We start from the raw sequence: 27,886 nt of genomic DNA, 5'->3' as shown, positions 1-27,886 counted from the left end.
TAGGGATCTGTTGTTTGAGACTTTTTTTAAACAATAATAAATAAAATTCACCAGTCTTTGGTTTTGAAGTTTCCTTGATTACCTTGAAATCCCCATTTTTTGAGCCGTTGTGTGAACTGTTCAGGTATTTGAATCAATTTTCCGGACTGTGATTGACATTTCAAGCCAGTTTACTAGTCCACTCAGAATCCATGTCCACTGTGTGCTGTAACACCGGTGCACTTACACTGTGACTTTCTTGACTTGCACAGCTCACTAGCCTGCTTTCTAGCAAATTCTTGGAAAAGAAGATGAATTATTGTACCTGTTAGGCAATTAATGGTGAAAAGATTTCATAGAATGAAACCAACTACCACCTGGATTAAGAAAAGCAGATTTTTTTTCCAGGTACATGTAACTGTTGATTTGAGCTGAAGAACAATGTTTTGTAATAAAAATAAACCTGCACCTCTAAAGTGTTTGAGTCTTTTCTTTGCAGGGTACGTTATATGTTCCAACGCGAATTCAGAGCGCCAGGGCAGCAAATGTAATCTATTCAATGTTCTTGTACAGGAAGCAGATAAATAAGGAAAAGCTACAACCAGTAAGTGGCATGGATAGGCATGTTGGTTACGTAAAGCTCAATCCAATCACCCAGCCATTCATTATCATGATGATGTAATTGTTAGTCTAAGAGTTGTTAGTTGTCACATAATAATTTATACAGCTGTAAATGAATGATAATAATTACCTCTTCTAGAGCTCTCTTTTTACACAATCACAAAGCCTATTAAGAGCAGCACTGAGCTTAATTAATTAAATAGATTTTAATGAATCTGTCAGTCCCTTGAAAGCATCAGACTTTTTTCTTTTGTGTCTGTTTTATTATTTTGCAGCAATTTAGCATGGGTATTATCCCTCTTTGCTCAGAGCAGTTCAGGAGAACATTTAATACAACAAGAATCCCTCTCAAAGAACAAGGTGCCTACAGTGTAGTGAATTTGTGGTGTGAATGATGAATGAAGAGAATTAGTTATAAATGATGACTCTCAGCATACAGTACTTGGAAAAGATCTAAAGGGCTAGTGAACAGGAGTCAAAGCAATGACTCAGAAAATGTTTAGAATGCCAAAGTCATCATCGATGAAGTCGTCTCTTTAAGTTAACTGTTAATTGAGAATTTTCTCAATGATATTGTTGTAAATATGAGGTAGCTTGAAATTAGATGAATCAAGGATGAGAGGTATTATAACGTAGTAGCCTGTTTTTGGAAAAAAATTACATAATGTATCAAATTATTATAGCAATAATGCTCTGACAGCTTGGTCTTACATTTAATATTCCTGTGCAGATAGTAGGTTCAACTTCAAACCCAGACTAGACCTACATGTAAAACACCTGTTTTATTAAAGTACAAGTGTACTTTCCATTGTGAACCCTTTCACCTGTGAACTGTTGTGGAACTGTTGGCTTCCATTGATGAAGTTAAATTGTCTGGCATTAGACAAAGTAAAATCTTTAACCCATTAACACCTGAACTGCCCTGGGCCATTGACAAGTAAAATCTATTAAATCCCACTAGTAGGATTCAATGGGTGAAAAAGTAAAATAAGCACTTTAATAGCAAAGGTAAATATGTGTTTGATATTTGATTTTGCAAAAGAAAATAATATTTTGTTGTTAGGTTCACTTTAAGGGCGCGTTCAGTTAACTGTATTCCGGTATAGGAATACATGGAATAGAAGACAGTTAGAAATCCTTCGTTTTTACAGAGATTCACATTAAAAGAATATTATCAAAAATTATCAAACACAAAATGCTATTTTAAACATTTAATTATCTTTTTTATCACTTCATGTAAAGTGTATTCTTATTCCGGAATAGGGTCAATCGAACGCACCTCTGCTTTTTTTAACTGCAAGTGTCACATGGTCCACTTGCAAATTATATGCGAAGGGGGCATGATTGAACCCTTCCAATGTTTTAGTCTCATCTTAGACTTTCAACCAAAAGGAGATCAACGCCAAAATAATTGTTATAATTGGGAAAGTTACTTGTAGAATTGCCAAATAAGTACAGCTGGCATTGTTCAAAGTTCAGTCAATTTTGATTGCAGCAAACGGTTTTTTTTTGTTTTTGTTTTCTTTAGACCACCTGCATCACCATGGTGCATCAACACACGTTGTAATCTACCACAGAGGACGATTTTTTTACTTGCAAGCTTTTCACCGGGGTGTAATCTTAAAGCCAGCTGATTTAGAGAAGTATGTTTAACAGAAAATTAAAAGGCAGTTACAAATGGAGAACTTGGAATTTGTGATACTAGAAAATTTCTGTTGTTAAGGACCTCTTTGCATGCTGTACACTAATCTTTGGGAACTTAAATTTTTACACCACCTTTGGTCAAGGTCTCACATATATACTTGCAGTATAGCTTACTATATCTAAGAAACGTTTTATTTTCAAAGTTTTGCCTTTATTGTGTTATTACATGTACACCAGGCTAGTTGAACGTCTTTTCATAGTGTAATCAAACTTCAACAAAGTCATTGGGTTAGTACCTACGTGCTTGAAATTTTGTCTCAGAATTATCATTTTCGAATTCTTTCCTAAGAATCGTGAAGGTTAGAAATTATGTACAGATCTTTAAATAATTTCTGGTTTTGAACAGGCAAATAGTGAGGATTCTCCAGGATGAATCAAAACCAGTTCCAGGGGAAGAACTTCTACCTGCTATGACAACTGCTGAAAGGTTGGTCTTAAATGGAAAAAAAAGAAACTGTCCTTATATGACAGTCCAAGCATGCAATCATGACAAAAGTTTGGGGGTAAATTGGCAGACAACCATAACAGTGATGGTAAAGAGGACTCATTGTTAACATTACTGTCCTTACACTTTTAAAGATAATTACTTGTTTTAGTCATCTGGGCAAGGATAATGACTTTACAGTCACCCATCCATTTGACAAGTAAGTTTGCATGCATGCATGAACACTTTCTATTTTGTCTGTGAGCTATGTGGCTTTAAATTTCTGCTAACCCTCCCTTCATCTGGTTGCTGGTTTTTAGTTTTAGAAAGCCTTCATCTTGTTTAGATTGTCCAGTGATTGACTTGGGACTTTATTAATATCAGCTTGACAATCCATTGACTGTTGATGAAAGAAGAAACTTTTTTGGGGGGAGGCTGCCAAGGCCAACCTCTACATCTACATCATTCTACATCTATATTTTGCGAAGGTTGCCCATACATGTGAATTGGTCATCACTCTGTAGTCCAGCTTATTAAAAATAACATGAAATTCAACAGCAAATATTACTGGTTATGTAAGTTAAATAAATGTGAGGAGGAAAAACTTAAACTAGTCAAGTCAGAACAAGTTCCACAAATAGCAGTGTAACATGGCTAAGCATTGGTGTGAGAACACTGTTTTGTTGTCTCAAAATCAGTTACAGTTAAGCTAATTGTCATGCATGACCAATGTTTTTGAAATTTGTGACAGTTTTGAACTTTTGACTTTTGTTCTGATTTCCTGTGGACATTTCCTCTGATTTATCAAAAATACATGTAGTTAGTCATAGGAACTTTCCTTTTATTATAAAATAAACGGTGTTTCAAAAGTGAAGACTATTTCAAGCATTTGATCAATAAGTTATTGCTCAGATTGTGCATTTTTCGTAGTAACTTTCAGAAAGATCTTCAAGATTGGAATGTTCATTTCAGTCTTGTGGATACTGGTCATTCATTACATAGCTTGACTGTAAGCATAAATTTAATTTTAAATTTTTAAACTCAGAAATCTCTGGGCAGAGACCAGAAGCACATACTTCAGTACTGGTGTGAACAAGCAATCTTTGGATTGTATTGAACAGGCAAGTTTTTAAAAAAAAATAGTTTACAGTACACTTTTGTTATTAACTTTAAATTTAAGTTTCTTTAGTGTATAAATTAAAGCCATCTCAAAATTGTGAGCAAGGTAATAGCAGTAAGTGTTACATTTGTAATTGCACACCAAGCTTTAAAAAATCCCCAAGTTTGGTGTTAATTGACCCAATGTGTGAGATAGGTACAACTATTTAAAAAACGTCAAAATTTACAGCGAAATGTATGGCTATCAGGACACAGCGACCAAATGTTTCTTTGTAAATTTTGACGTTTTTAAATGGCTCTATCTTGCTTAATGTTGCTTCTATTATTATTAACACTGAACGTGGGGATTTTGAAAAATCTTGGTGTGCTCTTTATGACTATGCTGGTCAATTAGTTGCTAACCCCAGACTAGAACTACATGTAAAACACCTGTTTTAATAAAGTACTTTCCATTGTGAACCCTTCCACCTCTGAACTGTTGTGGAACTGTTGGCTTCCATTGACGAAGTTAAATTGTCTGGCACTGGGCAAAGTAAAATCTTTAAAGTGCACTTAACCTCAAAGTATTTGAATCTTTTGCAATAAAGTTAAAACAAGAGAGTAACAAAGCTGGCATTCTGACATTTGTCCCATGGATGAGCTAATGAGAGGTATGAGGCTATTCCTTCAATGACATCAAGAACTACTCTGACTTTCAAACCACAAATTCAAAGTAGTTTCATTATGACAATCATGGAAGGAATAGGTCCGTGCCTCTCAATGCCAAACACTGTATCTTGCTTCTATTGACACCGAACTTGGGAATTTTGAAAAATCTTGATGTGCTCTTTCTGACTATGTGGAGCAATAGTTGCTAATCCCATAATTTACAGACTCGTACCTACATGTAGTCCACTTCAGGTAATGTGCATCAGAGTGAGTTGCTGGTATTATGGGCATTGCCAATCTGTTAAGTCAAAATCTATCTGTGGACAATGGGTCACACAATAATAATACCTTTCATTATAGTATACTCAAAAGAATATCACATTTCTGATTGGTTAATGACAAATGCATAAATGGGCTATAGTCTGAGTGAAATACGGAAGTTGCTATCATGGAAACACAGTGGTGGAATAATTTTGTTTAGTATATAATAAATAAAAAATTGAATGAATTTGCTCATGCATTTTGGGATTTATGGTTACTCGTGATGTTTTGAAATTTGTAAAAATTAAAACATCACTCACACCCATGCATGCAATTACGAAAGGCACTTAAGCAGCGCTTAGCAACAACCCTGAAATTCAACAGACTGGTTGCTCTTGGGAACTTTTTTATTGCTTGAATCACAAAACTCTGTAGTGTGTATTATTCGTGTTCTGGATGTGCTCAAGTTAAACTAGGAAGAAAAAGTGCAGTAATAATCACATGTCATTTCCCACCCCTGTTTCTTTAGGCTGCATTTTTCTTAAACTTGGAGGATCTAGAGATGGAGTACAGTGAGGTAATGCAGGCATAATTATGTGAATGTCATTGTTTAGGTGGATTCAGCACTATGCAAGTTTTAAAATATTTATAATATCAGGGCTTTTTCAAGTCCTTTTTTGTCTGGAATATCAAAGAGAGGCTGATCATACTGATAAGAATGCTGATTTTTAACCAATGCAAGGTAATCAGATGGCATCAATTAGCATCTTGCAACTCTCATATTCTAGACCTGGAAGAAAAACCAGGTGATAATGCAAAAGTTAACTTTTAAAACACAAATGCAATGGACCGATTCGGCTAACTCATTGTTGTACACAATTCGAATCTCTCGGCGTGAAGGTTCTTTGTGTGTTGCAGTTGCATGATAATGTAGCATTCACATTTTTATTTTAAATGTATGGAAATACTTGGAACAAAATGTTTTATAACCAAAGGATTTGAATTGGGTACAACATTGAGTTAGTGGAATGGGTCCATTGAGGGATGGAGTTAATAATTAGTGAAAATCAGCAACAGATTCATGGTTTTACAACTTGCTTTGGTTGAAAATTAATCACTAATACCTTTACAGTGTGTGTTAATTAATACCAGAAACCCGTAAGGGTTGAAACGTGTAATGCACGTTCACAGCTTCCGAATATTCAGTGCGAACTGATTGGTTGACTGTTTCAGTGCTAAGTACCATATTTGGAAACCCCTCGCTCTTGTTGTTCCAAATATGGTACTTAGCAAATTGCCGGGGCCGTTACACGTTTCACCCTTATGGGTTTCTGTAGATACGCAACACACATTTTAAAGCAACATTTTGAGGTGTCATAGAATATACTATAACAGTAATTTATTTACTTTTGTTGACAATGGTTTCAATTTTATGTAAGTACATGTATTGACAGCCGACCAAAAGTGTTGACTACTTCGCTTATGGAAGGTGACCACTTTTCCCCCTAAATAACTGAAGTAATTAAAGATACATACTTTTAAACCTAAGATTAAAATTCATTTAAATAAGGACAGGAGTTGGTTACCCAAGGGCTACTCAAACCCACCACCAACTATTTTGATTGAAATCCCTGACTCTACTACTTCATCAGTGAAAAATGTTTTACATTTAGGTGCATGCTGGACAAACACTTGACACAGCCTTCTCATACTTTTGACTCAACAGGAAGAATCTGAAAATCTTGACACTTTAAGTCGATACCTGCTTCATGGCAATGGCCACAGTTGCTGGTTCGATAAGTCTGTTTCTGCGTATATTTTCAAGAATGGCAGGGTAAGTTAAGTACCAGTAATACTCACTGAGATGAAGGAACCTTAGCAGTTTTCTTCATCAGCAAAAATGAGAAATAAGTTGTGGTTTGTTTGCAAAAACATAGATAGAAGCCGGCAGCGGGAAAAATCGCCAGCTATTCCGAATATATTTCCGGGTGATCAACTAATTTGAGTTTTTGGGATTCGTCATCTATTTTATAACTAGTGAAAAAAGAAAATATAATTTACTACACACTCAAACCGTACTGACGGAGACTGGCGGTAGAAATGTCTCAAAGGTTGATTCATTACAAGGGTGTGTAAAAAGATCTTGTGTGTTTGGTAAAAAGCTCATGACCATTGGCCAGTGGTCTTTGTACTTGGTGTACATGAAATACATGTAATGTAAACGCGCAGTTGTGTATTTCAACCATGTCGGGCAACACATACGTAGAAGTGGAAATATTAGCGGGAAAAGGAGGAAAAGTGATTCTGAGGTACTCAGTATAAAGAATTTCTTCAACTCTGTCAAAGATACCTTTTATTGTGGAGGCAGTGTGGCCCAGTAGTTAGGCCACTTGCCTTGAGATCCGGAGATCCCGGGTTCAAGACCCGCTCTGACTACTCGTTAAATTTGTTCCAGGTAGTCCCTGGTTCAAATTTTCTAGCTGCACTTGTAAATAGCCAACTGGTTTGCCTCAGGCCAGTTGGGGTTCTTAACAGTTGTTGTTGTTCTGTTCTATTGTTTCGCTAACTGTGTTTCATTGGCCCTGAAAAGCCCCTATGGAGAGCGATCAATTAAGAATGTATTGTATTGTATTTTACTTCATCAAACTCTGGTGGACCAAAAGAAAATTCAAACAAAGCGCTATTACCACTATAGAATTGGCACGAGACACTGAGAGCACATCAAACGAAGTGACATTTTTTCATTAAAAAGGCAACAAGACATCTGAAACATCACGAATGGCCTTGAATTTACCTCCTAAAATCGAGGAATACATGTATCTCAGATCACCTCGACGGACAAAATGGCTGCCAGTAGTCGTTTTGCCACTGTAAATGAAGATGATTTCGCGTTGAAATGTTTCTTTTTTCTCTTTTTTTGAAATAATCACCTGTGTATTTATACCAAAACAATTATTCGCTTCAGGCTCAGTGATTATCGGTGAATATTCACCTCGACTTTGTCTCGGTGAATATCCACCGATAATCACTGAGCCTGAGGCGAATAATTGTAAAATACAAGTTGATTGATTAATTGAAAAAAGGCAGCCCAAGCTGTTCCTTAACAATGTCGCACAAGAAGTTACCTGGTAGAAGTGATCAGGGCAAAATTAATGCCACTTGAAGAAAATATTAAGTATTAAGATGAGTGACCTAATTCAGTTAAACATTTTTTCTGGTCATCCTATTAAAGAGTGATACTCTTATTCTTGTGTCTGATATCTCTGTTGATTTTGTTTTTTTTCTCTCTTCAAAGTTTGGGATAACTGCAGAACACTCATGGTATGAACACATTATCACAATTATATTATATCACAAATTTAAGTTAACTAATTCCTTGCTGCACATGATATCCACATCTGCATGGCGGATACTTTAAATTGGGGCTAACTGAAAAACTCTGCCTCAAAATTTGGAGTCCAAGAAAGTATAAAGGTATCTGCCTCCCCTGCAAAAGGTGTGCCTATGTCCTACGGTAATAGTGTGTAACGAAATTTTGTGGGTAATGAGTATTTGATAGAACTACTTCCCTCTGTATTAAGCTAGGCCTCCTCACCAAGCTTTGGGTATTTGCTGGTACCAAATTGTGAGTGGATAATAGCCCACTTAAACTGCGCATTTGCAAAACTTGTGCTTTGCTTTATGTAAATCTTCAGGTCTCATGTGAAATTATATGAAAAGTGCTGGAAGTAATATATCAAACACAAGAAAGAGTGTTGGATATCATTGGATGTCCAAACACAGAGTAGCAAGTTGAAAAACGAGGCGGAAGGCAGAGTTTTTTAACCAATGTTGAGGTGGTTCGATATCCGATGAAACACACTTTCGAAAGTTTGATATTGCTTCTCAAAGGAATCAGTATTTTAGAGATAATTATTTGGGATCAAAGTTGGCAAAATTTTATCCTAATTAAGACCACATATCCAGACTTCTTCACGGTAGTGATTTCTTTTGTTTTTGGCTTATGCATTATTAATGAGTCTGAGAAGTCAGTTCAAAGATCTGCTATTTTTGAAACATCTGGATCTGGTGACGTGTGTTTTAATGCCTCAAAATAATATAATGTTTTCTCTTCTTTTTTTCCACAGGGCAGATGCCCCAATTGTTTCTCATCTTGGAGAGTATGTTACTGGATATGACATTGGTGTTGTAGGGTAAGATGTTCATATCTCTGAGTGAGATTTAGTAATCATGTGGCAATTGGCAGAATCCTGCTTGTCATATATATGACAAAGCATAAAAATTCTCTTGGTGTCTTTCTCTTATGAGAACTTGTGAAATCTCTGTAGCTAACTTCCAAAGAATGTAGCTAAAATGGAAAGAGTTTCTTTCGATTTTGGCAAAAAATTATGCAATTTTAATTTGGGCCTTGCCATTATCCGCAAAAGTAATACTACATCTAAGTGCTGTACTAAAAATGAAATGCCTTTAAATTTTCAACCTCAGATAATGCATTTCTCATGCTCTGGTTCACTCAATCTCGGTTATCAGTTCATATAGCTTAGATTGACCTTAAATGATTGTGCTAAGCATTGCTAAGCTGAAAGTTTTTTCGCCAAAAGCGAAATTTCTCTCAGAATAAAGCACAAAAAAAAAAAACGTTTTGTGGAAGGTTTGGATCAATTCAGACGTTTAGAAGTACATGTACGCTAAAAGCTAAGAAATGTTTTTGTGATGAGCCTGCGTCTGTTTGACCACAAGGTCTTACACAGCATCGCATCAGTTCTCGTCAAGTATTTTCGTTCGTATTTCGTACTCTCTAACCTTTGGAGTTTAAGGAGTTTAATGAAACAATATTATTCCATTCGTGCTTGTTGGCACTGTGCACCTCGTCGGCTATTTACCTTCTCATATCCAACGTGCGCCCATGGAATAATTGTTAAGTATTTTTGTTGTTTCAGGTACAAGGAAGATGGTCATTGCAAAGGCGAGCAAGAATTTTCTCTTCCACCGCCATCCCGACTACAGTGGGATATCCCTGAAAAGGTAAAGAGAAGGTCGTCAAGACGTGTGTCTCAATTTTCTATTGAATTCTAATGAAAAAGCAGGTGTATTTTGTTTTGGTAAGAATTATCGGCTGATATCTTGGATAGCAAGACTAACAGGGCCCTTAGGCACAATTTGCACAGAGTGAGAGGAGGACAGTGTGTAATGGAACATGTAGTCCTAATCCTCTACCAGCTGTCTGCTTTCAAAATGGCAGCCCATTACAAACGATGGACCTTGAAAAGGCGTCTGCCTCCCAAAAAAACGCTTGCTCTGCAGGCTAATGCAAGCCCACAAGATTTTCTGTTGGGAAGGGTTAGTACCAGGGCTGAAACTTAACTCCAGTGCTTGGTGGCCAACCGGGCCAGTTTTCTTGATTTCTTAGCCGCCCAGGTCAAAATCAAGTGGCCCTGGATTTCCACTACATTTACAGGAATGTGCGTTTAACAGATTTTAACAGTAAAAGAACTAAAAATTTAATGTGCCCAGAAATTGATTACTCAAATAATTAATTAAATTAATTGTAATTGTCAACAGAAGAAAAGTAGAACAAAGCATTCGGAAACAAGCCACGGTCTCCCTTTCATCCAGCTGTTTTGAAATGTTTGTGATCTTTTGTTGTTTTTTTTATTTTATTCATAGTTTCTTTTGGATTCCTGCCCATCTTCATTATTTCGCGTTTTTTGTGGAGGAGGCTCACACCCAGAGAGAAATCTCCACATTATTTCATTTTTTTTTCCAGCTGATTTAGTATTCCAAAACTGTTGCGCACGCAGAGGCGACAGTGATGAAAAGAGATGCCAAGTGCTCTGGGTGTGCCAACAGAAAAATCAAAATCGCATCTCATGAATCAGTTCAGAATTGTTTAGGGTTAAGTCCTTTTCCATTTAAAACTCATAGTTCATAGATGTTGGAGAAATGAGAGTGAGGGAAAAGAAAAGAAAGGCAGTCCAACTAAACTACTTGTTACATGCATTTTGTTTTTTATTTTAAGTTCGTACTTGCAATCGCAATACATCTGGCTGAATTTATGTTTTGTATTGTATTCGCCCATTTGATGATTCAATCCCAATTTTTAGTTGCCCATCCATATTTTTAGTCACCTTTGGTGACCTGGCAACCGCCAAGTTTCAGCCCTGGTTACCAGAATTGTAATGATCATTAGTCTGTTTAGTACTGTACGTAATCATGGCAGTAGTAGAAATTTGTAAAAATGTAAATAAAAATTTAAAGAGATGTGTTTAGGTGTTTTACATCACTTCTCAGACTTTGATTTTAGCGAAGGGTGTTTGATTTTTTTTTAGTGTGTGGCAACAATTGAGTCTTGTCAGGAAAAAGCTGAAAAACTGATCAAGGATCTAGATCTGCATGTTTTGGTTTTTACAACTTTTGGTATGTCATCAGCCTTCGTTCTTACAAATTCATGATTGACTTGCTTCCTCAATGTCATAAGTTCTGGGGTATTTTCTGCATTTAAAGAGGATAAGGCTTCCGAAATTAATTTAATTTAATTTACTTTATATCCTGTGGTCTTGTTCTTTGAGTATCTTATGGAAACCAACTGAAGATGAAAGATTCAAGAAAATGATATTGTTTGACATCTGCACCCCTTTGATTACCGGTATCCCATATTCAAAGCAATGTCAATAGATTGGACACATTTATTCAACTATTCATGCTTGTAGTTGTCAACCTTAAGTGTAAGCTAACTCATGCAAATGTACAGTTAGGTGTCTACCGAAGCGGATGGAGGACGGTAATCTTCTTGTTATGATAATTGACACAGATCTGAAAGGTGGTGATTTGAAGCAAAGGACATCATTATAGGCTGGGAGGATGTGATACCTACATTGTGTGGAAAGTTGTTATGTACGATAACATGGTTGAATGTTAACTTTCTGGATCTCGATTATCTAAACAACTTGATTATCCCAATTTTTTAGCCTTTTCCATAACCAGAAATCTCTTATGAAAATCAATTTCAGCTTAAAATTCTGGAAGTTACTGTTGTTCAAGTTTTAAGCTTAACTCGTAACCCGTTTTGAAGCTTTTTTTGTCTTATGCCTTTCATTGCTATTAGTATTTGTGGCCTGCCTTCTGTTGTGTATGATGGTTGGGAGGGTAAAAAAGGGGACACAGTAATTATTGGCGCAAGCTGTTGTGGCGCTCTGCCAGCTTGACTGGCAAAGTTAATAAATAAAGAAAGAAAGAAATATCTAGACCCTTTGTAACCTGGACAATTTGTATGTGTCATCCTTTTCCTTTTTGCCACGGAGTAGTTAATGGATGAAGTGGTTGGGCAGTTTGTTGGTTGGTTGGTTTGATTCATAAGTTTGAATGGTTCACAGGTTCAAATGGGTTAATTTGATTGCTTCAATTTGATTGTTTCATTTGCTTGCATTGTTGTTTGACTGGCTTATTAATTTGCTTGTTTTTGCTTTCAGGGAAGGGTGCCATTAAGAAGATGAAATTCAGGTAATAAACAGTGAGCCTTTTGTTCTTAATTTGATGAAGGTAACCCTTAATGTCTGGCAAACCAAACTGCTTTAATGGCGAATATAGAGTAATTTGGGTGGCTGGCTAAGCTTGGAAATAATAGGGTGAAAATGTAATGATAAATTAAAGAGGCTCAAACCAGTTTAAACATTCAGCATCTGTAATATTTTGAAGGATTGAATCAACCCAACTCTCTCACGTAACGGCAAATGTTATGGTACCAAATAAAACTCCAATAATAAATTAACCCGGCACTTGTTGATGTGACGTAATCGGTGTCCACGGCAACAAAAAGCCATTTAAAACACCTAATACGTTATGTTTTAACGCTTATATCTCAAAAACGAACTTGGTGACCCCCATTTTTTATTGCTGAAAATTGATTAGCAGGCTAAGATGAAACTCTCTGCAAAGTTGAAAAAAATTATCTAGAGCAGATTCAGAACCACCTTAAATTTTTCAGTACTGGTTATTTAAATTGTCACTTAGGACGAAGGTACTCAACAGTTGAGCTGAATTTGAGCAAGATTGCTCTGTTTTGTTTTATCTTAAACATTTAGTACTCTAATGTCATTACTTCATTAGTGAATGATCTCTTTGCAGTCCCGATGGCTTTGTTCAAATGGGTCTACAATTGGCATATTTTAAGGTTTGTAAACAGCATAGCATTGTCGTCTGAGCCTTTACGAGGCTCTTGGAGTATGTCCCGTCACAATTATGATTAGTTTTAAATTGTTTCTTCAACTTTTGGGGGGCATATAACGAATCCTTACGTGAAATAATGTATGAAAATATTGGTCAAAATCGAGTCAGCACTTACTTCATTCGGACCAGACCTGTCTTCTCGTACCAAGGTACGAGTCAAGATTCTTGAAAGATTCTCTCTCATGTAGAGGCGCATCGTTATGGAACTTTGTTAGCTACAATGACAAGGAAACATCTGTGACCCTGAATTTCAATCAGCTCAGGAAGCGAGTCAGCGCTGAAGATTATTTCATAGATTTTATTTCTGAATTTATGCCTGCATTTGCTATAAGATGCAGACAACAGAATCTTATTTACTAAATCACTGCGTCCATATAACATTATTTGATTTGTAAGTATGTTTTGATGTAGAATAGGTTAGTTTAATTCTTAAACACACGACCCCACAAGCCTTAATATCTTTAAAAATTATCGTGTTTAAGTAAAAATTACCGGTATGTATGTATGTATGTATGTATGTATGTATGTATGTATGTATGTAACTTGAGCGTTGTGTATTGATGTCCTCTGATTATATTTGTAATGTCCATTTTAAAGAAGAAAATCGAAGATGTAGTTCATATAAATAAAGGGAAGTCTGTATTATTATACATTAAGTATACATAGTCTCTGCTGATGTCTTGGTCTCATAAACATGCAAATTTGGATATGGAAGTCATTGTGGCACGAACAGTTTAGCTTCATCAGTAGAAAAACCTTAAATAACAATGACCACAACCAGGTTTTCTGAGACTGAGCACCCCTGGCAAACCATTGTTTTAACGAAAACCGCTGGTCAGCAACCTGGTTCTGGTCATTTCCTCATCAATAGGTCATTTCCTAGTTCATGTGTGCCTCATCTTCAAAGCGAGTCTGAGTGCAAAGTTTTTCTTATGAAAATTAGTTTTCATTCATATGTAAAAGTATAAGTAATTACCGTCACAAAAACTTCGTACTCAGACTTGTTTGAAGAGAAGGCAGACATGAATTTGGAAATGGCCTATTGTTCTGTCCATTTTAAATGAGTCTTTTGGTTTCCAGTGTTATAAAAAAAGTGATATATTGAGAGCTCGTTTTTTTCTTTGTTCATTATTAATGAATTTTCTAATGCTGCTTTTAGGATCACGGGAACTTCAGTTTGTCCTATGAATCCTCTATGACAAGACTTTTCAGGTAAAAGCCTCTTCTTGGGTATATTTCTTTATTGATGAAACCTCTTGTTCTCCTTACCAGGCTTACACGCAATGATGTCTATTACTGACAATCATTTTAAAATTTGGCTTTTCCCACCGTGGTGAGAGATGTTGCATGATAGTTGGTATATGATGAGTGATTTAGTCAGACGTAAACTTGGGACTTTCTTTTTGTGAAAACCTATGAAACTTGTTCTTTGTTTCTTTTGCCTATTGGCAGAGCTTTCCTTGATTTCCCTGTCTTGCGCGAAGGAAAGGTAACCTCTGCAAGAATGTCCTCGATGTCATCCAAGACTTTGTACCAATATATAAAAACAGGCCTAAAACCTGCCATAACCAGTTCGAATTTTTCTGCCTTTCCTTTGGGAGTTCATTGGGAGAAAAGTGGAAGTGACGTTGCATTGACGTCACAACGCGCGGTCGAGACAGAACATTGAGGAGATCTGTGCAGAGGTTTCCTTTCTTTCTCGCAATTGGGGGAAATCCAGGAAACCTGTACTAAACAGGACGAGCAGGGAAACATGTTATTCCCTATTTTTTGGAATATCAAATTAACAAATAAAGAAGCCTTGACTGTGCTCTGTTCTGTTGTAAAGTACGCAGGAAGCGGCTAGAGCACGAAAGAAGTGTAGGGGGAAACACGAGCCGATAGGCGAGTGTTTCTCTCTACCTCTCAGTCCCCATTACCCTTTTGCTACGACCTCCTCACAACTTTGTTAATTTTTCTTGTTTTAAGAAGTGGGAAAAAATTCTACTTTGGAATGCTCATATGTTACTTTTTTGGCATCTTTTTTTTCAGAGAGGGACGCACAGAAACTGTCAGGCCTTGTACAATGGACTCCTGTACATTTGTCAGGGCAATGCTGAACCTCACTGCTACAGTATGTAATTTTTTCTTCATGTCGTGAAATAATTCGTGAAGTGCAAAACCCTACCGTTTTTTTTTCAGTAGAGTTTGTGTCCATTACTTTCTAAATCCCGAGATCTGTAGTAATGAGTGCTTTCTGACCCACTTGAAGCGTGAAATAATTCTGCCACCTCAAACAGATGTGAAAGCTCATCTAAACTTTAATGTCACCGTCGCCTTTTTAATTTAATTAAGGGATAACGGGACCCGTCCACACGTAAATGGATATTTTTGTTTTCACGTCCACATGTAACATGTTAAAATCAATTTGCCTGTCTACACGTATCCGGGTTTCTTCCTAGTTTCCAGGGCTCCTCTGTGACTATTGTCAACGAGAGCATGCGTCATCAGGCTTGCGCGTTGGGGGCAAGGGGAGTTTGTAACGTCATCAGATTCGAAAATGTCCGGATTCGACCGTCCACACGATTCCAAATGGGCAGGTACAAAACACAGATCACCGGTCACAAGTCACAGGTCATTGCTTTACCAATACAGAAACAGCCTTAACCGTTTACCAGTGCTAGCATTAGGTCTAAGAACGTTTTTTTAGGCCTAATTAGGTCAAAGGTTAGCTTTAATGAATGTTTGGGATTCTTTCTGTGTTGGTATAAAAATAATGACCAGCTTTGTTTTGTACCTGCCGATTCCAAGTTCTTTGTTCATCCAGAGCTTTCCACTCTGGAGAGCGAATTCACAAAGTTGCGGTTCGCCAGATACGTGTGGGCGAAAGGCGATTGCGCAAAGAAAACGTTGCGGATTCAAATATAGTCGTTTTGGGTAACGCTGCGTCCATGTCCAAAGCAATGGGTTACCCACTGACCAGTAATATTGTCTGGTGTTAGACAGAGTAAGATCTACAAGTGGCCCTATTTGGAGGAAAAGGGGGAAAAACTGTACAGCCATCGTGTAAATCACCATCCAGGGGATAACCGCCAGTCACGACTAATGATTCATCCACTGGAGAGCAAGTAATCCAGTGTAATTATAATATCGATCGCTATCCCACCTAGTCACAACGAGGAAGAGCTATGTAGAAAGGTCTCAGTGGAGTATAGTCCTCAGTTAAAGTGATTTTTTCCCCTTTTGGTCACCGTTTGTGTACAGAAATCAGAGAAGAGGGAACTTATGATGAAGGCCGTTGAAACACATGTCACAACCTTCAAAAAAGCCATGTCTGGAGAAGGTAATCATTTGTTGTGCGTCTGTTTGGTCTTGAGTTTGTGTGGCCCTAGGAAACTTTCAAGGAGGTTACCTTCTTTTCTCTAGAGAAAGTAAAAAGTGACGGAGATGGAGAGTGGTGGATAGGTCCGGGGTTCCGCAACTGAACAGTGTGTCTTAAGAACTCATCGGAGAGGGTCAACATTGAGCCTCACCAGTTTCGTGTGATCCAGCGTGCTCTTTTCGTCTTTATATTTAACAATTATTCTACGAGGGCGCGCTGGATATGAAGTGATAGATAACGCGCCGAGTTGGTTATAATCATTTTACATCCAGCAAGCCCGAGTAGAATAATTGTCTTTTTAAAATCTTCAGGATCAACAACTCTTCCCCTGAAGCATCGATTTCTGCCTCGGTCAATTCCGGTGCAGAACGTCTTATGTCGGCCATTTTTTCTCAGACCCGCAAAAATGTTTTCAGCTCGCTTTATTGCTGACGCGTTCCTTGACGATATTGGGTAGAGTAGCCTGCGTAACTGGCGGTTCTTTTTGGAGGGCGAGAGATTTCTAACGGCGCAACAAGGCTTCCTTTCGCCCGGAGAAACCGCTCGAGTTCTCTTGCGTTCCGCAAGAACAGAACCGCTGGCTACGCAGGCTAGAGTAGAGCAGGTATATGAACTGATAGCCCGTGTCCGGCGAGCCAATGAAAATGCTGGAAATCTGATATCCGTAGTTCAGTTTTGTAATAATTAACAATTATTCTATGAGCGCGCGTTGGATATGAGATGGTAAATAGCCAACGAGGCGCGTAGCGCCTGGTTGGCTATAACCAGTCTCGCATCCAACAAGTGCGAATGGAATAATTGTTTTATTAAATTCCTTAGACTCCAGAAGTTTGGAAGTACGAAATACGAGCGAAAAAAGCGAGAAATTCCGAGCGAAATCGAAAAAACTTGAAGTTGTGTAATACCTGTTTGTCAGCCAGGACGCAGGCTAAACGCAAAAACATTTCTTACCTTTTCGCGTACTTCTAAACGTCGGAATTGATCCATACTTTCCGCAAAAAAAAGGTTTTTTTTGTTTGCTTTATTCAGAGAGAAATTTCGCTTTCCGGTGAGAAAAAGTTTTACCAACGCTTAGCGCAATCATTCGCCATATAAGGTCAAACTAGGGTATATGAGCTGATAACCGAGATTGAGTAAACCAATCATAGCACGAGAAGTGTATTAACCGAGGTTGAAAATTTAGTAATATTTATTATCTATTTAGCTGAAATTACATATTTAAAGGGCCGAACTGCGTGCCTCCTTCTCCATAACCCTTACAGCCCAAAGTATCTATGTTCCGGAGAAATTACTCATTCTTAACCGAAAAATTAATTGTTATTGCAAGATCTTCTTCCTTGGTTGTTCTTTGAGAAACGCCGGAACCTAAGTGAACGTAATGTTGGCCGTTTCAATCATTGGGTTTTTTTTGTTAATCGAAACTCTTTTAGTTTTCAATATTCGTCACTTCACTCTCCCTGACTTTATTCATTCGTTCATAGCAGTGGTTTCCATTACGTTGGAGCAGTTTTCAATTGAGTGTCGAAACTAATTAGCGAATTGCTTTGGTTTGTGATTACTGCACTCAGTGATTGGTTCAAATTTCTAGCGCCACGTTTTCAACCAATCAGAAGTGAAACCAAACCAATCTTGGCTCGCGCGTGCACATTTTCCCGCGCTCTGTGTCGGTTACATGTAATTACTTTGCGTTTTGATTGGTTTGCCCGATTTTCCGTCCTTTTTGATTGGCCAAAGTAATTACTTTGGTTTTGGTTTTATGACACTTGATTGAAATTCGTTCTATCTGTGTAGGCTGTAAGCGAATAGATTATCTGTGTGGGCTGTGAGTGGATCTCAAGTTTTTTTTCGTGGTAGTTTGAAGCAAGCAATGGCGAGTCCCTTGATAGATTGCCATCAAACTTTTTTCGCCACTTTTGTAAGACTCCCGGCTTCACTCTTTTCTTCACTCGCATTTGCAACATGGAACTGGGTGCGCTGTACAGAGGCAGATTACTAATAACTTTGGTGTTTACTCACCGATTCTTGTAATGCAAACCACCTTGTGATTTTCGTTGTAGGTATCGATCGTCACTTGTTCGGCCTTTACGTGGTGTCAAAATACTTGGAGCAAGACTCGCCGTTCCTAACAGAGGTGCTTTGTTGTGTTAACCTTGCTTTCGGAGTGGGCGGAATGAAAGCTGATGATATGAAAGTTAATATAGAATTGAATGAGGAGAAAACGATTTCCGCGGCTAAAATTTCGAAAGAAAACTTTATCTTGTCAGTATCATACAGTTCCTGAGAAATGGATAAAATCGAGTGGAACGTTTAACAATAACTGCCCAAAATGTATGATTAAAAAAAACTGCCTCGGACAAAATGGAAGTGTTGGTAACCGTCAAGAGGTCAACCCGACGTATTTCCAGTCGATTACAGTTCGCTAGTGTAATAGGCCCTTATGCTACCAATCATCACGGCTGTCCTGTAACGATGATTTTATCGCTGAAGGAATTTCGAGTTTCCACTTTCGACTTTTCTTCAGAATTTCTTTGAATCACCTCCCGAATTAACTTTAAGTGCCCCTAACCCTTCAATTGGTATTTGGTTTTTTTTGGTAGATTTCCATATCTTTCAAGAATTATTTTCGGAATTTTTTTTTGTAAATATTGAATCCTGATTTTTTAACGAGCGCTCAAAGTGAAGGCAGTGGTGACGTTGCTTTTTTTGCCTATCGTTCGCATTAGTCCCCCACTCGGCCAAATGTGTCCTTATATCGAGCATGACGTAAGGAAAGATCATCGAGCAAGCTTGAGGTGTTGGAATGTCCTTTTCTTACGACACAGCTTAAAAAGTGTCAAATATCGGACGTTGTTGGCCACACCGGGTTGGTGTTAGCGTGTGTCACTTTGCTGTTATTGTTGCTTCTCACTGGTTCGTTCCTAATGAGCCCACGAGACAATAATTAGTCCAGCAGGGCTCGGCGCGCAAGAACTTGAAAATTTCCCTAACTTCAAGCGCTCGTTAATAAAATCAGGATTCAATAGAGCTCTCGATCGTTTTCTGAAAAGTTCTTGTCGAGTCAGAAAACTATCTAGCTGGTGGAAATTCTTCAAACTAAATCTTTCTTTTTTTCTTAGGCCCTAAAGGAACCTTGGAAATTGTCAACAAGCCAGGTAAGTTGTGAACTAAAGTCTTTTTGAAGAGGCAATTACGCAGCTTTCAAATGTAAGATGAGTACTGTGAAGTAACAACTAATAACTTATGGGGCATGTCTTTTCTCACAACCTTTCGGTGACTGCCAGGGGTCACATTAATCAGTGTTCCGTGCAACTCGCCTCGCAATGGTGTTGTAATAGTAAAGCCTTTATTTAAAGAGGGTAGCACTTAATAGCCAAAGGCTAATAAACTTGTGGCCCTCATAAAATACACAACTATTTACAATGTAACAAATATTGTAAGCTAAAATATATAAACATTTAAAATAATACAAGATTCGATCAAATGATGAAATGATGTGAAGTGAGTATCATAACACAGTGCCTTGAAACTAGTGGTGCATGTACGGTTCCTTGACATCCGCCGATGAAAATCCTTGCTTTAGTGAGTTTACCTCACTTGGTTATCGAGAGGTAGACGAATGGCAAGGAACATCGCCCAGGGTAAAAAGTATTGCGCAAATTTGACTTCCAAAGTGGGGACTTTTTGGCCAACAAAATTGCAAAATAACGTGCGGTAGAAACTGCTGACTGTAATAGCCCCTGCGCGTTTGCTGAACTTTGCATTGTCTTCACTTGTTCTTTACCGTCCATTCAAAAAAACTCTCAATACCATAATTGCATTTCCAAAGTTTTGGCCGTGGGGAATCTGAATTGCATCACGCATTGCAACACAATGTGCTTTCTCAATTTCAGACCGCCACACGACAACTTACGACAACGGACTACGACAAGATGCCAGGACTGAAAACGGCAGGAGGAGGATTTGGTCCTGTAAGACAACAATATGTTGCATTCTTCTTGCCTAATCGAGTTTTTATCTTTTATAGCCGTTATCTCTTTGATGACACCTGAAAAGGCCTCGAAAAGTTTCGGGACTTTCGAGAAACGGACCCCAGTAAACATCCGAGCCAGTATTTTAGAGCTTTAATTTAATAACCCTATGCACGCTGTGTGAGTCTGTATTTACTATTTACTTAAGGGCGGGAAAGAGAATGTCAGGAAGGGGGTAGGCTCATTGTAATAAGTTAAGAAAGAGAGTACAAAATCCTGGTGGCAATTCTTATTCAAGTCTAATCGATTGCTTCTCTTTTAGGTTGCGGATGATGGTTATGGAGTGTCTTACATTATCTCCGGTGAAGACGTCATCTATTTTCACATCACTTGCAAGGTGTCATCAAAGCTTACCGTAAGTATCAGTGTTTGTCCCCGGAAAGCCAGGAAATCTCTAGACAAATATGGTATTGAAGAGATATAGTTACCGCTAGTTTGGAGAATGTTCGCCTCCCAAGAACGGCGTTCCTCGACTAAATCACTACGAAAATTCTTTTCCCTGATTTTTATTAAATAAAACGAAGCCAGCTATGTCTTCTTGTACATGTATACTTATGGAGGGGGGGGGGGGGGATGTCTCTTAACTACAGAAAGACAGTGGTTGCAAAGGAACCTCTTTAGTCAAGAGCTGTGCAAAAAGGTTACATTGATGGTTCTTTGAAGTAACTTTTCGAGTGGAAATCTGACAGCAATTTAATCAAAAGGCGCATGCGCAACTAAAATCCTGGTCAAAAGTTGTTGGGAAGGTTGCGCCCATCACTTTACTTCACACCTAATTCGATTATTTTAACTATTGGCTGTACTATTTGGGAAAGAGCATGCTCTTGTGTCCCCCCTCCCCTATATTCAATGTTGAAAGAAAATCAACTTTTTGTTTCGTGTGAAATCCAACATTGGTTACCTTCCCAACACTTTTGTCCAGGGTTTGTAGTCCCAGTCCTCTGCCGTGCGTTTCAGTGAAAAACCTGTAAAGACGCAGGAAACAAAAATAAAAAACGGTTTTTTTCACCGGATTGGAACCGTCCTATCATTTTTCATGAACTGTATCATGAAATTTATATTTGGACAAAATAGGGAACTGATATTTTGAAAGGTGTATCTAAGGAGGGCCTTATGACTTCATAATATTTTGAGCAGTAATCTTGATACAGATTTTGTGTTCTCATACTGTTGTGTTAAAACTTTGTGCAAAACGTAGTTAACTCGCTGAGTTTTTAGGCATTTTCTCTTTTGGTCGCGTGATTTACCAAATAAGGTTGTGAGTCGATCGAACCAGACAAAAGGAATGTTAGGGAGGCTCACTAGGGTTTTAGGACCGTGTGTAAGCTGGACACTAGTATGGCGTGAGATTTAAATCCACGTGATGTTCACGCAAAAAATGTAAACAAACATGGCTTCCTTGTTTAGAAACATCGTCCGGCTAAACTTCATAAAATTGCCGGAATGCAAGTTGTTTCCTTAGATTAGGCCGCTGTTTCGGAAGAAGAGAGAATGTTACAAGAGTTGCCAGTTTATCTTTGACAGAAATTGTCGCTTATCGAAAGCGGGGATCGCATCGTAAACAGCACAGAAAGTTCCTGTACTTGTACTCAGTGTGTGGATTAGTAGGTTTGCCTGGGGCTAACTCGAAAGATAAAGAAGGAGGAAAGTTACCGTGTTCATCATTTGTCAGTCAGAGACTTTCTCCCTCCCTCTCTCTCTCATCTCGTAAAGCGCAGCGTGAGTAGGCGCTTCACGAGAGCAACGAAAGGATTTGCACGTAAAGCCTGAACCGTGCGTGTTTTGTGACGTCAGCGTGACCAAATCTGTAAAATTAACTGCTACTTTTTTCGCGTTCCCTTCGGTAATTTTTTTTAAAACTTGGTTCAGCTCTAACAACATACAGTTTCCATCAAATACCCTATATTTGTTAAAATCTGTACAAGCAAATCGAATATATTTAGAAAAATGACAACATTCAGAATATTGACAAAACCGTCTGAAAGACCTTGACTTTTTGCCACTTCAAAATGTCAGGCAATATAACTTCCATAATGCGGCACCCATACTGGTAAATCTCTACAGCGAAAACTTCAGGAGAAATTAGCTAGGTTTCCTTTTGTAACTCGTGCCCTGTACTGAGGGGTTTCGCAAATACTCTAGGGAGCCAACTTAAATAGAACACACTTGGCAAAAAAGAATAACTGTAGAGTTTAAAGGGACTCGCGAAATGACTAATTGAAGGGGTCCATAGCAACAATTTGGTAGTTAAGAGCCACTTCTTTAAGAATGTTAATTAAGCAAATCAATGTTGTCCTAACCACAACATAATTTAACGGAAATTCCTGTACATTTCGCTAATGAAACATTTGGTGATAATTCTACAAATTTTCATAATAACACCGGTTATTATCTCACTATTGCATGCCATTGACTTTGAGCTACAGTTGACAGATAATTTCACCGTGACTCGGGGATGCTTGTTAAAAATGGAGTGCTCTTAACATCCGTTGAACGTAACGCCTTCCGACAGTTAGTTCGGATGCTCTACCACTAAGTCATACGAGATCCTTGGTAGCGGAGCAGTTGTTGGTTGGTCATACGTTCGACTCAGGTCGGAAACACTTGCGGTTTTTCACCGAGTATCCCTGAGTCTACATGGATAAATACATCTCACTTTTCATTCATTTTTACTGGGGCAAACATTCACCATCTGCTTGAGTGCATTTGCGAGCCATGATATTTAACATCATTTTAAGCTGGAGACTGTTAGATGTTTGTGCTAGTAATTAGTTTAGATTTACAGTTTTATCCGTCATTTCTTTCAGTGGGAAAATGCAGGTACTCCACAATTTCCAAATGGACAAATGCCTGTTCCATTCTTTCTTTTACCGAAAGTTCGAAACATTCAAACACTTAGGACCCAAAGTTAACAAGGAAAATCACCAATGCAAACGTGTATAAGCAATCTGTTCTGATCACACCACCGCAGCTCTTTGGGTTAGGGAACGGTGTATTTGCGGCAACTTGTTGGAACGGTTGATTTAATGTAATTTTTACCCTTTCTCTCTATTTTTCAGGATTGTAAACGCTTTTCTAGTTACATTAAGGAAAGCCTTAGTGAAATGAAGGCCTTGTTTGACGACTAATTAGCGACAACTCCATCAAGATAAATTGACGAATTTTTATGTAAAAGATATTAGCACCGCACAGTAGTTTCAAGCCTTTTTTCCCCCCCAAAGCAACCCACCGGAAGAACTTTGTTTCACCATCATTCACTGTTCAGAGAACTTGCCAAATTTAGTTATCTTCCTAACTCTAAGCCTTTTGCTTTTGGTAATCAGTGAAATATTTGCTGACCAAAACTGATGAATTATTAGGTGGTAAAATCACAAATCACCAGTGATCCCATGCATTCTATCTATCTATATTTTTTTTTTTTTGCAAAGGGCCCTCAGCCATTTAGCCTGCGAACGCAGACGTATTTCCGGTGGTCGTTTCTCGGGGGAGAGAAACGACCGCCGGAAATACGTCTGCGTTCGCAGGCTATCAGCCATTATCTTGTGTATCAAATTTTCAGTGCTTTCAATTTCCAGGCAGATCATTAGTAAATGACTGACGTGTGCTAAGCAAAAACATTCCTCTGGAAATTTACTCATAAATATTTCGTCTGCAAAGCAAGTGGGTAAAGCTTTGATGACGCACCTCTTCAATATCGTACTCAATTGTAATTTTTAAGGGGATAAAAGTGGGCCAGAAAGGAATGAAGCTTTTTAATTACCTGAATGTAGCGTGTATTTCATAACCGTGCTTGCGGATTTTAGTCTAGTTTAGCAGCGTAGTAATTTAGCATTTTATGAAATAAACAATTTTACAGTTCTGAGCTCAATCACCAGGCCTTTGAATAAAAGCGAGGCTGCAGTTGACCATGTTTTTACACAAACCTCACTGCTTTTCTCATGTAAATAGAACTCGTTACCATTACAACATCATGATTTACGTAGGAAAAGCAATGAGCTTTGTATCAAAACAAGGTCAAATCGAGCCTCGCTTTTATTCAAAGGCCTGGTAACTGAGCACAGAACTGTAAAATGGTGTATTCACATAGGGAAAGTGGTGATTTCACCATTGTTCGTTTTGTCTGTTTGTGTGGTTGTGTCGTGCGTAAGAATGGAACTTGCGTTTTTTGGCAAAACAGATTGTCGATGAAACCAAGTTCAAAATTTCTTCGGACTGTCAACAAACCTAAAAGCTAGTAAATGCGTCAGTGCGAACAATTATTCCAAATTAGCTGAGATGCCGTAGGCCACAAACTCTAATTCTCAGGGGCACCCAACGAGTAATTTCGGTAAATATCTGTTCGGAAGGAAGGTGGGCTAGAATTTTCGAATATTCGAACTCAGACTTTGAATTCGCCCTAAGATTTTGGATATTTTTTCTAAACAGATTTCAGAACAGTAGAGTCTGAAGAGCGCGTAAAAAATTCGAAACCACATTGAAGAATGCTGGAATTTACTGAGCTGAGTAAGCGTTAACTGTGTTATTAAAAATATCAAAAACTTTTGAGGATTTGTAGCTTCTATTATTTTCGCCAGAAGAGAAAATCTGGTATAAAGCAAACGTTCCCGTAACGTAAAGATTTTAATCAGACCCGTTACGAATGCTACAACTTTTTGGACGAAGCAAAAAAGCTACCTGAAACTTCCCTAGAACTTCCGAACAGAAACTAGCTTTTAAAGCCTAGTGGAAGTTAATTTAGGTAATTCTGACAAATTTTACGACATACCGGCCGTTGGGTACCCCTGATCTCTGTTTATCAAGGCTAATCCAAAGGCACACGTTCAGCACTCGAAAGATTCTTCTTCTGCAGAAATTTCCGATTCAAGAAGGAAAAAGAATTTTCCATTATTCCCCTATACGCTAGGGATATATATTTATCGAATCTGTTTTCACCAGAACTTAAAGGTCGTATAAAGGTGTGTCGATATGAAAATATTAACTATGGTGTTTCCAGAGGTAACTCACTACGTTACATTTAAAGAGCGGATATTTAGTTAGTGACCTTATAGAACGCAATTTTAGGCAAACTAAAGGTGTTAATTTTTGTCTTAAATTAAATCAAATATATTTCCGTAAAAAAAAACTGAGTGGTAGTTGTGCTTTCTCTTCCTGTATGTTGCTTTTCTTTCCAGGATGTTTGGACGTTCACCTGTCACATATATGATTCCCCCTTTCCGAACACTTACGAGCGATGCGCGTAAGAAAAAAATCTGGGAATTTTGGTCTTAGCGAGACTTTTGATGGGGAAACTCTTATTTTATTTGGTACGCGCGCTAGAACTTTAGAAGACTGCGAGCAGTCTCTCTTTGCTCTAGAATCGTTGAAACGGACGCGTACGCTGAACTTTCAGTGACTGAAGCTGCGGGTTGCAAATACCGCGGGCGTTGGCTAGATCGCTCTAACAACCGCCCGCGGTATTTGCGACCCGTATTTTCAGATATTTTGAAGTGTTCGTTTCAACGATGTTACAGCAAGAGAGACTGCTCGCAGACTAGAACTTTTTGCCAAATGAATCCCGCTTCAGCTTTCATACCCTTGAAACTGCGTGGAGAAAATGACCAGCTGCCAACGTCAGTGGCTTCAAAGCTTAGTAGGTTAGAGCGTCGCACCAGTATCGTGAGGTCACGGGCTCAAACCCCGTTGAAATCCTAATTTTTTCAGGCTTCTCTGCGCAATTGCTAAAATTGCGTCCATAACTGAGAGGATAATAGCTTTACTTGATTTCATATCCGCAGTTCATATATGATTCATTTCATATATCATTTCATCATCAATTCGCATATTGGATGCACGCATGCGCAGGAACGAGTATCATGATGGGGGAAAAGAGCGTTGAATCCTGTTAGCAAAATAAATAATCGTGTGATCTTCGGAAGAGATGAAAAGAAATCGCGCGAGTGATGTGTTCGGAAGCGAAGAAATGAAATGGCGCCGGAACCGGGAATGATGGACTTGCTTTAATGCAGTACCATGCTATCACGGCCGGTAGTTCGACGTTTAGTTGGCAAATGTGGTCTAACGCTTTTCATTCGAGTTGTGCATCGTTATCACTTCATTGTTCTTCACTTCAGGACATCGACAAATTGTACGGTGAGTGCTTTTAAATTTTAGAAAAAGTTTGTAAGCTTAACTGAGCTATTTTTGCTCTGAAATTTCACGTACCCGTTAATGCGCCATTAACATTTAGTCTTGGGGTTTGATCGACAGCCAAATTGATAATAGTGAGGAAGCTTTTAGGGTCAATGAGACCTCCGTGAACCACAGATAGCCCAAGCTCGGATGTCTGTGTACATAAATTATTATGGGGGCTGGACAATCTGCGAGCCATGCGGGCCAAGCGAAATCTCGCATTTAAAGCCTAAGCACCCATTTCAAATAGCGCTGATAAACAGTAATTAAGTCTTAAGCACCCATTTTAAAAGGGCAGTACTAAAGGCAGGAATCTGGAATGTGGAATCCGGAATCAGGAAACCAGAAACCAGAATTATTCACAATTCGCGAGAATTGAAATTTACCTTCTTTCCGTCGATCCTTTGATTATGTTCTAACTATTACCACAGCCTCCAAAGAGATTCTAAACGGGCTATGTCACGTCATTTTAGGGTGTTCAGGGGAAATATTTTGTTAATCACGGGTAACCTAAGCCGACTATATCATCAGTTGTCGACCTTGAAGCACAATATTCATCTGCCTTTCGGCCAAATCTTCAAAACTTACTTGTTTCCCCATTCAATGCTCGTGGGACGTCTCGAAAGAACTTTAACTTCGATAATTAAACGATGTGAATTTTTTATATTGACAGTATGTTCTTCCTCAACCCATAATCGACACCTTCAGTCCCACTCCATCACTTACACAACACATTCCCCGGGCGCCTTTTTTCTTTAAAAGAGGCATTTTTGTTCCAAGGCAGGTGAAAAAACAAGGAAAATACATTTAAAAAGTTTAAAGTTTACTCTATTGTAATGTTCACTGCCTTAGCTTGATGATGCCATTACCATGCTCGAGTTTTAATGAAAAACAAGGTCAGATCCATAGTACAGTTTACATTTCCTCAGAGTTACATACTTGAATGTGGGGGTTATAGCAGAGCGTACTAGGAGTTTGTAAGTTGTTGTAGTTCTCGCGAATTGTGGATAATTTTGGTTTCTGATTTCTGGATTCCGGATTGTGGATTCCGGCTTTTAGTGCTGCCCATTTTAAAACGGGAAGCTTTCAATAACTGTTTGACTCGCATGATGACTCGCATGGCTCGCAGCCATGGCTCGCACATTGTCCTAACTCCATATTGTGAAAGAGTAGAAATATATTAAAGAACTTCTGTATGCTTTGTGTCTTGGTGAACTTGGACGTAAACAAAATGACCTCTGCCTCTTTTTTAGCAGTACATTTTACGTCGTATTTCCTGGTATTACATTTATTTCTAAACATATCTGGAGGGCATTCAAAGACGGAGGAAAAATTGAATGGTGGATA

At 38.3% G+C, this 27,886-nt stretch overlaps 1 protein-coding gene across 1 annotated transcript in view; it reads left to right on the top strand.

Annotated features, from left to right (window-relative positions):
* The window catches only part of LOC138042853 (carnitine O-palmitoyltransferase 1, liver isoform-like), a 43,836-nt gene extending 18,343 nt beyond the window's left edge, over positions 1 to 25,493 (top strand). Inside the window, exons 8-28 of the mRNA XM_068888885.1 lie at positions 479 to 583; positions 876 to 960; positions 2,129 to 2,243; positions 2,651 to 2,731; positions 3,774 to 3,849; positions 5,286 to 5,333; positions 6,483 to 6,590; positions 8,052 to 8,077; positions 8,884 to 8,949; positions 9,697 to 9,781; positions 11,086 to 11,173; positions 12,226 to 12,256; positions 12,881 to 12,926; positions 14,142 to 14,194; positions 15,014 to 15,095; positions 16,226 to 16,304; positions 18,401 to 18,474; positions 19,460 to 19,495; positions 20,234 to 20,311; positions 20,634 to 20,726; positions 23,431 to 25,493. Coding sequence (XP_068744986.1) covers positions 479 to 583; positions 876 to 960; positions 2,129 to 2,243; positions 2,651 to 2,731; positions 3,774 to 3,849; positions 5,286 to 5,333; positions 6,483 to 6,590; positions 8,052 to 8,077; positions 8,884 to 8,949; positions 9,697 to 9,781; positions 11,086 to 11,173; positions 12,226 to 12,256; positions 12,881 to 12,926; positions 14,142 to 14,194; positions 15,014 to 15,095; positions 16,226 to 16,304; positions 18,401 to 18,474; positions 19,460 to 19,495; positions 20,234 to 20,311; positions 20,634 to 20,726; positions 23,431 to 23,499 — 1,524 coding nt within the window. The 3' untranslated portion in view covers positions 23,500 to 25,493. The remainder of the gene's footprint in view (positions 1 to 478; positions 584 to 875; positions 961 to 2,128; positions 2,244 to 2,650; positions 2,732 to 3,773; positions 3,850 to 5,285; positions 5,334 to 6,482; positions 6,591 to 8,051; positions 8,078 to 8,883; positions 8,950 to 9,696; positions 9,782 to 11,085; positions 11,174 to 12,225; positions 12,257 to 12,880; positions 12,927 to 14,141; positions 14,195 to 15,013; positions 15,096 to 16,225; positions 16,305 to 18,400; positions 18,475 to 19,459; positions 19,496 to 20,233; positions 20,312 to 20,633; positions 20,727 to 23,430) is intronic.
* Positions 25,494 to 27,886: the final 2,393 nt, after the last annotated feature.

Source organism: Montipora capricornis, chromosome 3 (assembly GCF_036669925.1).
Source record: "Montipora capricornis isolate CH-2021 chromosome 3, ASM3666992v2, whole genome shotgun sequence".
Classification (NCBI taxonomy): Eukaryota; Metazoa; Cnidaria; class Anthozoa; order Scleractinia; family Acroporidae; genus Montipora; species Montipora capricornis.
Note: the sequence above shows the minus strand (reverse complement) of the source record. Positions and strands in the feature narration are given on the sequence as shown.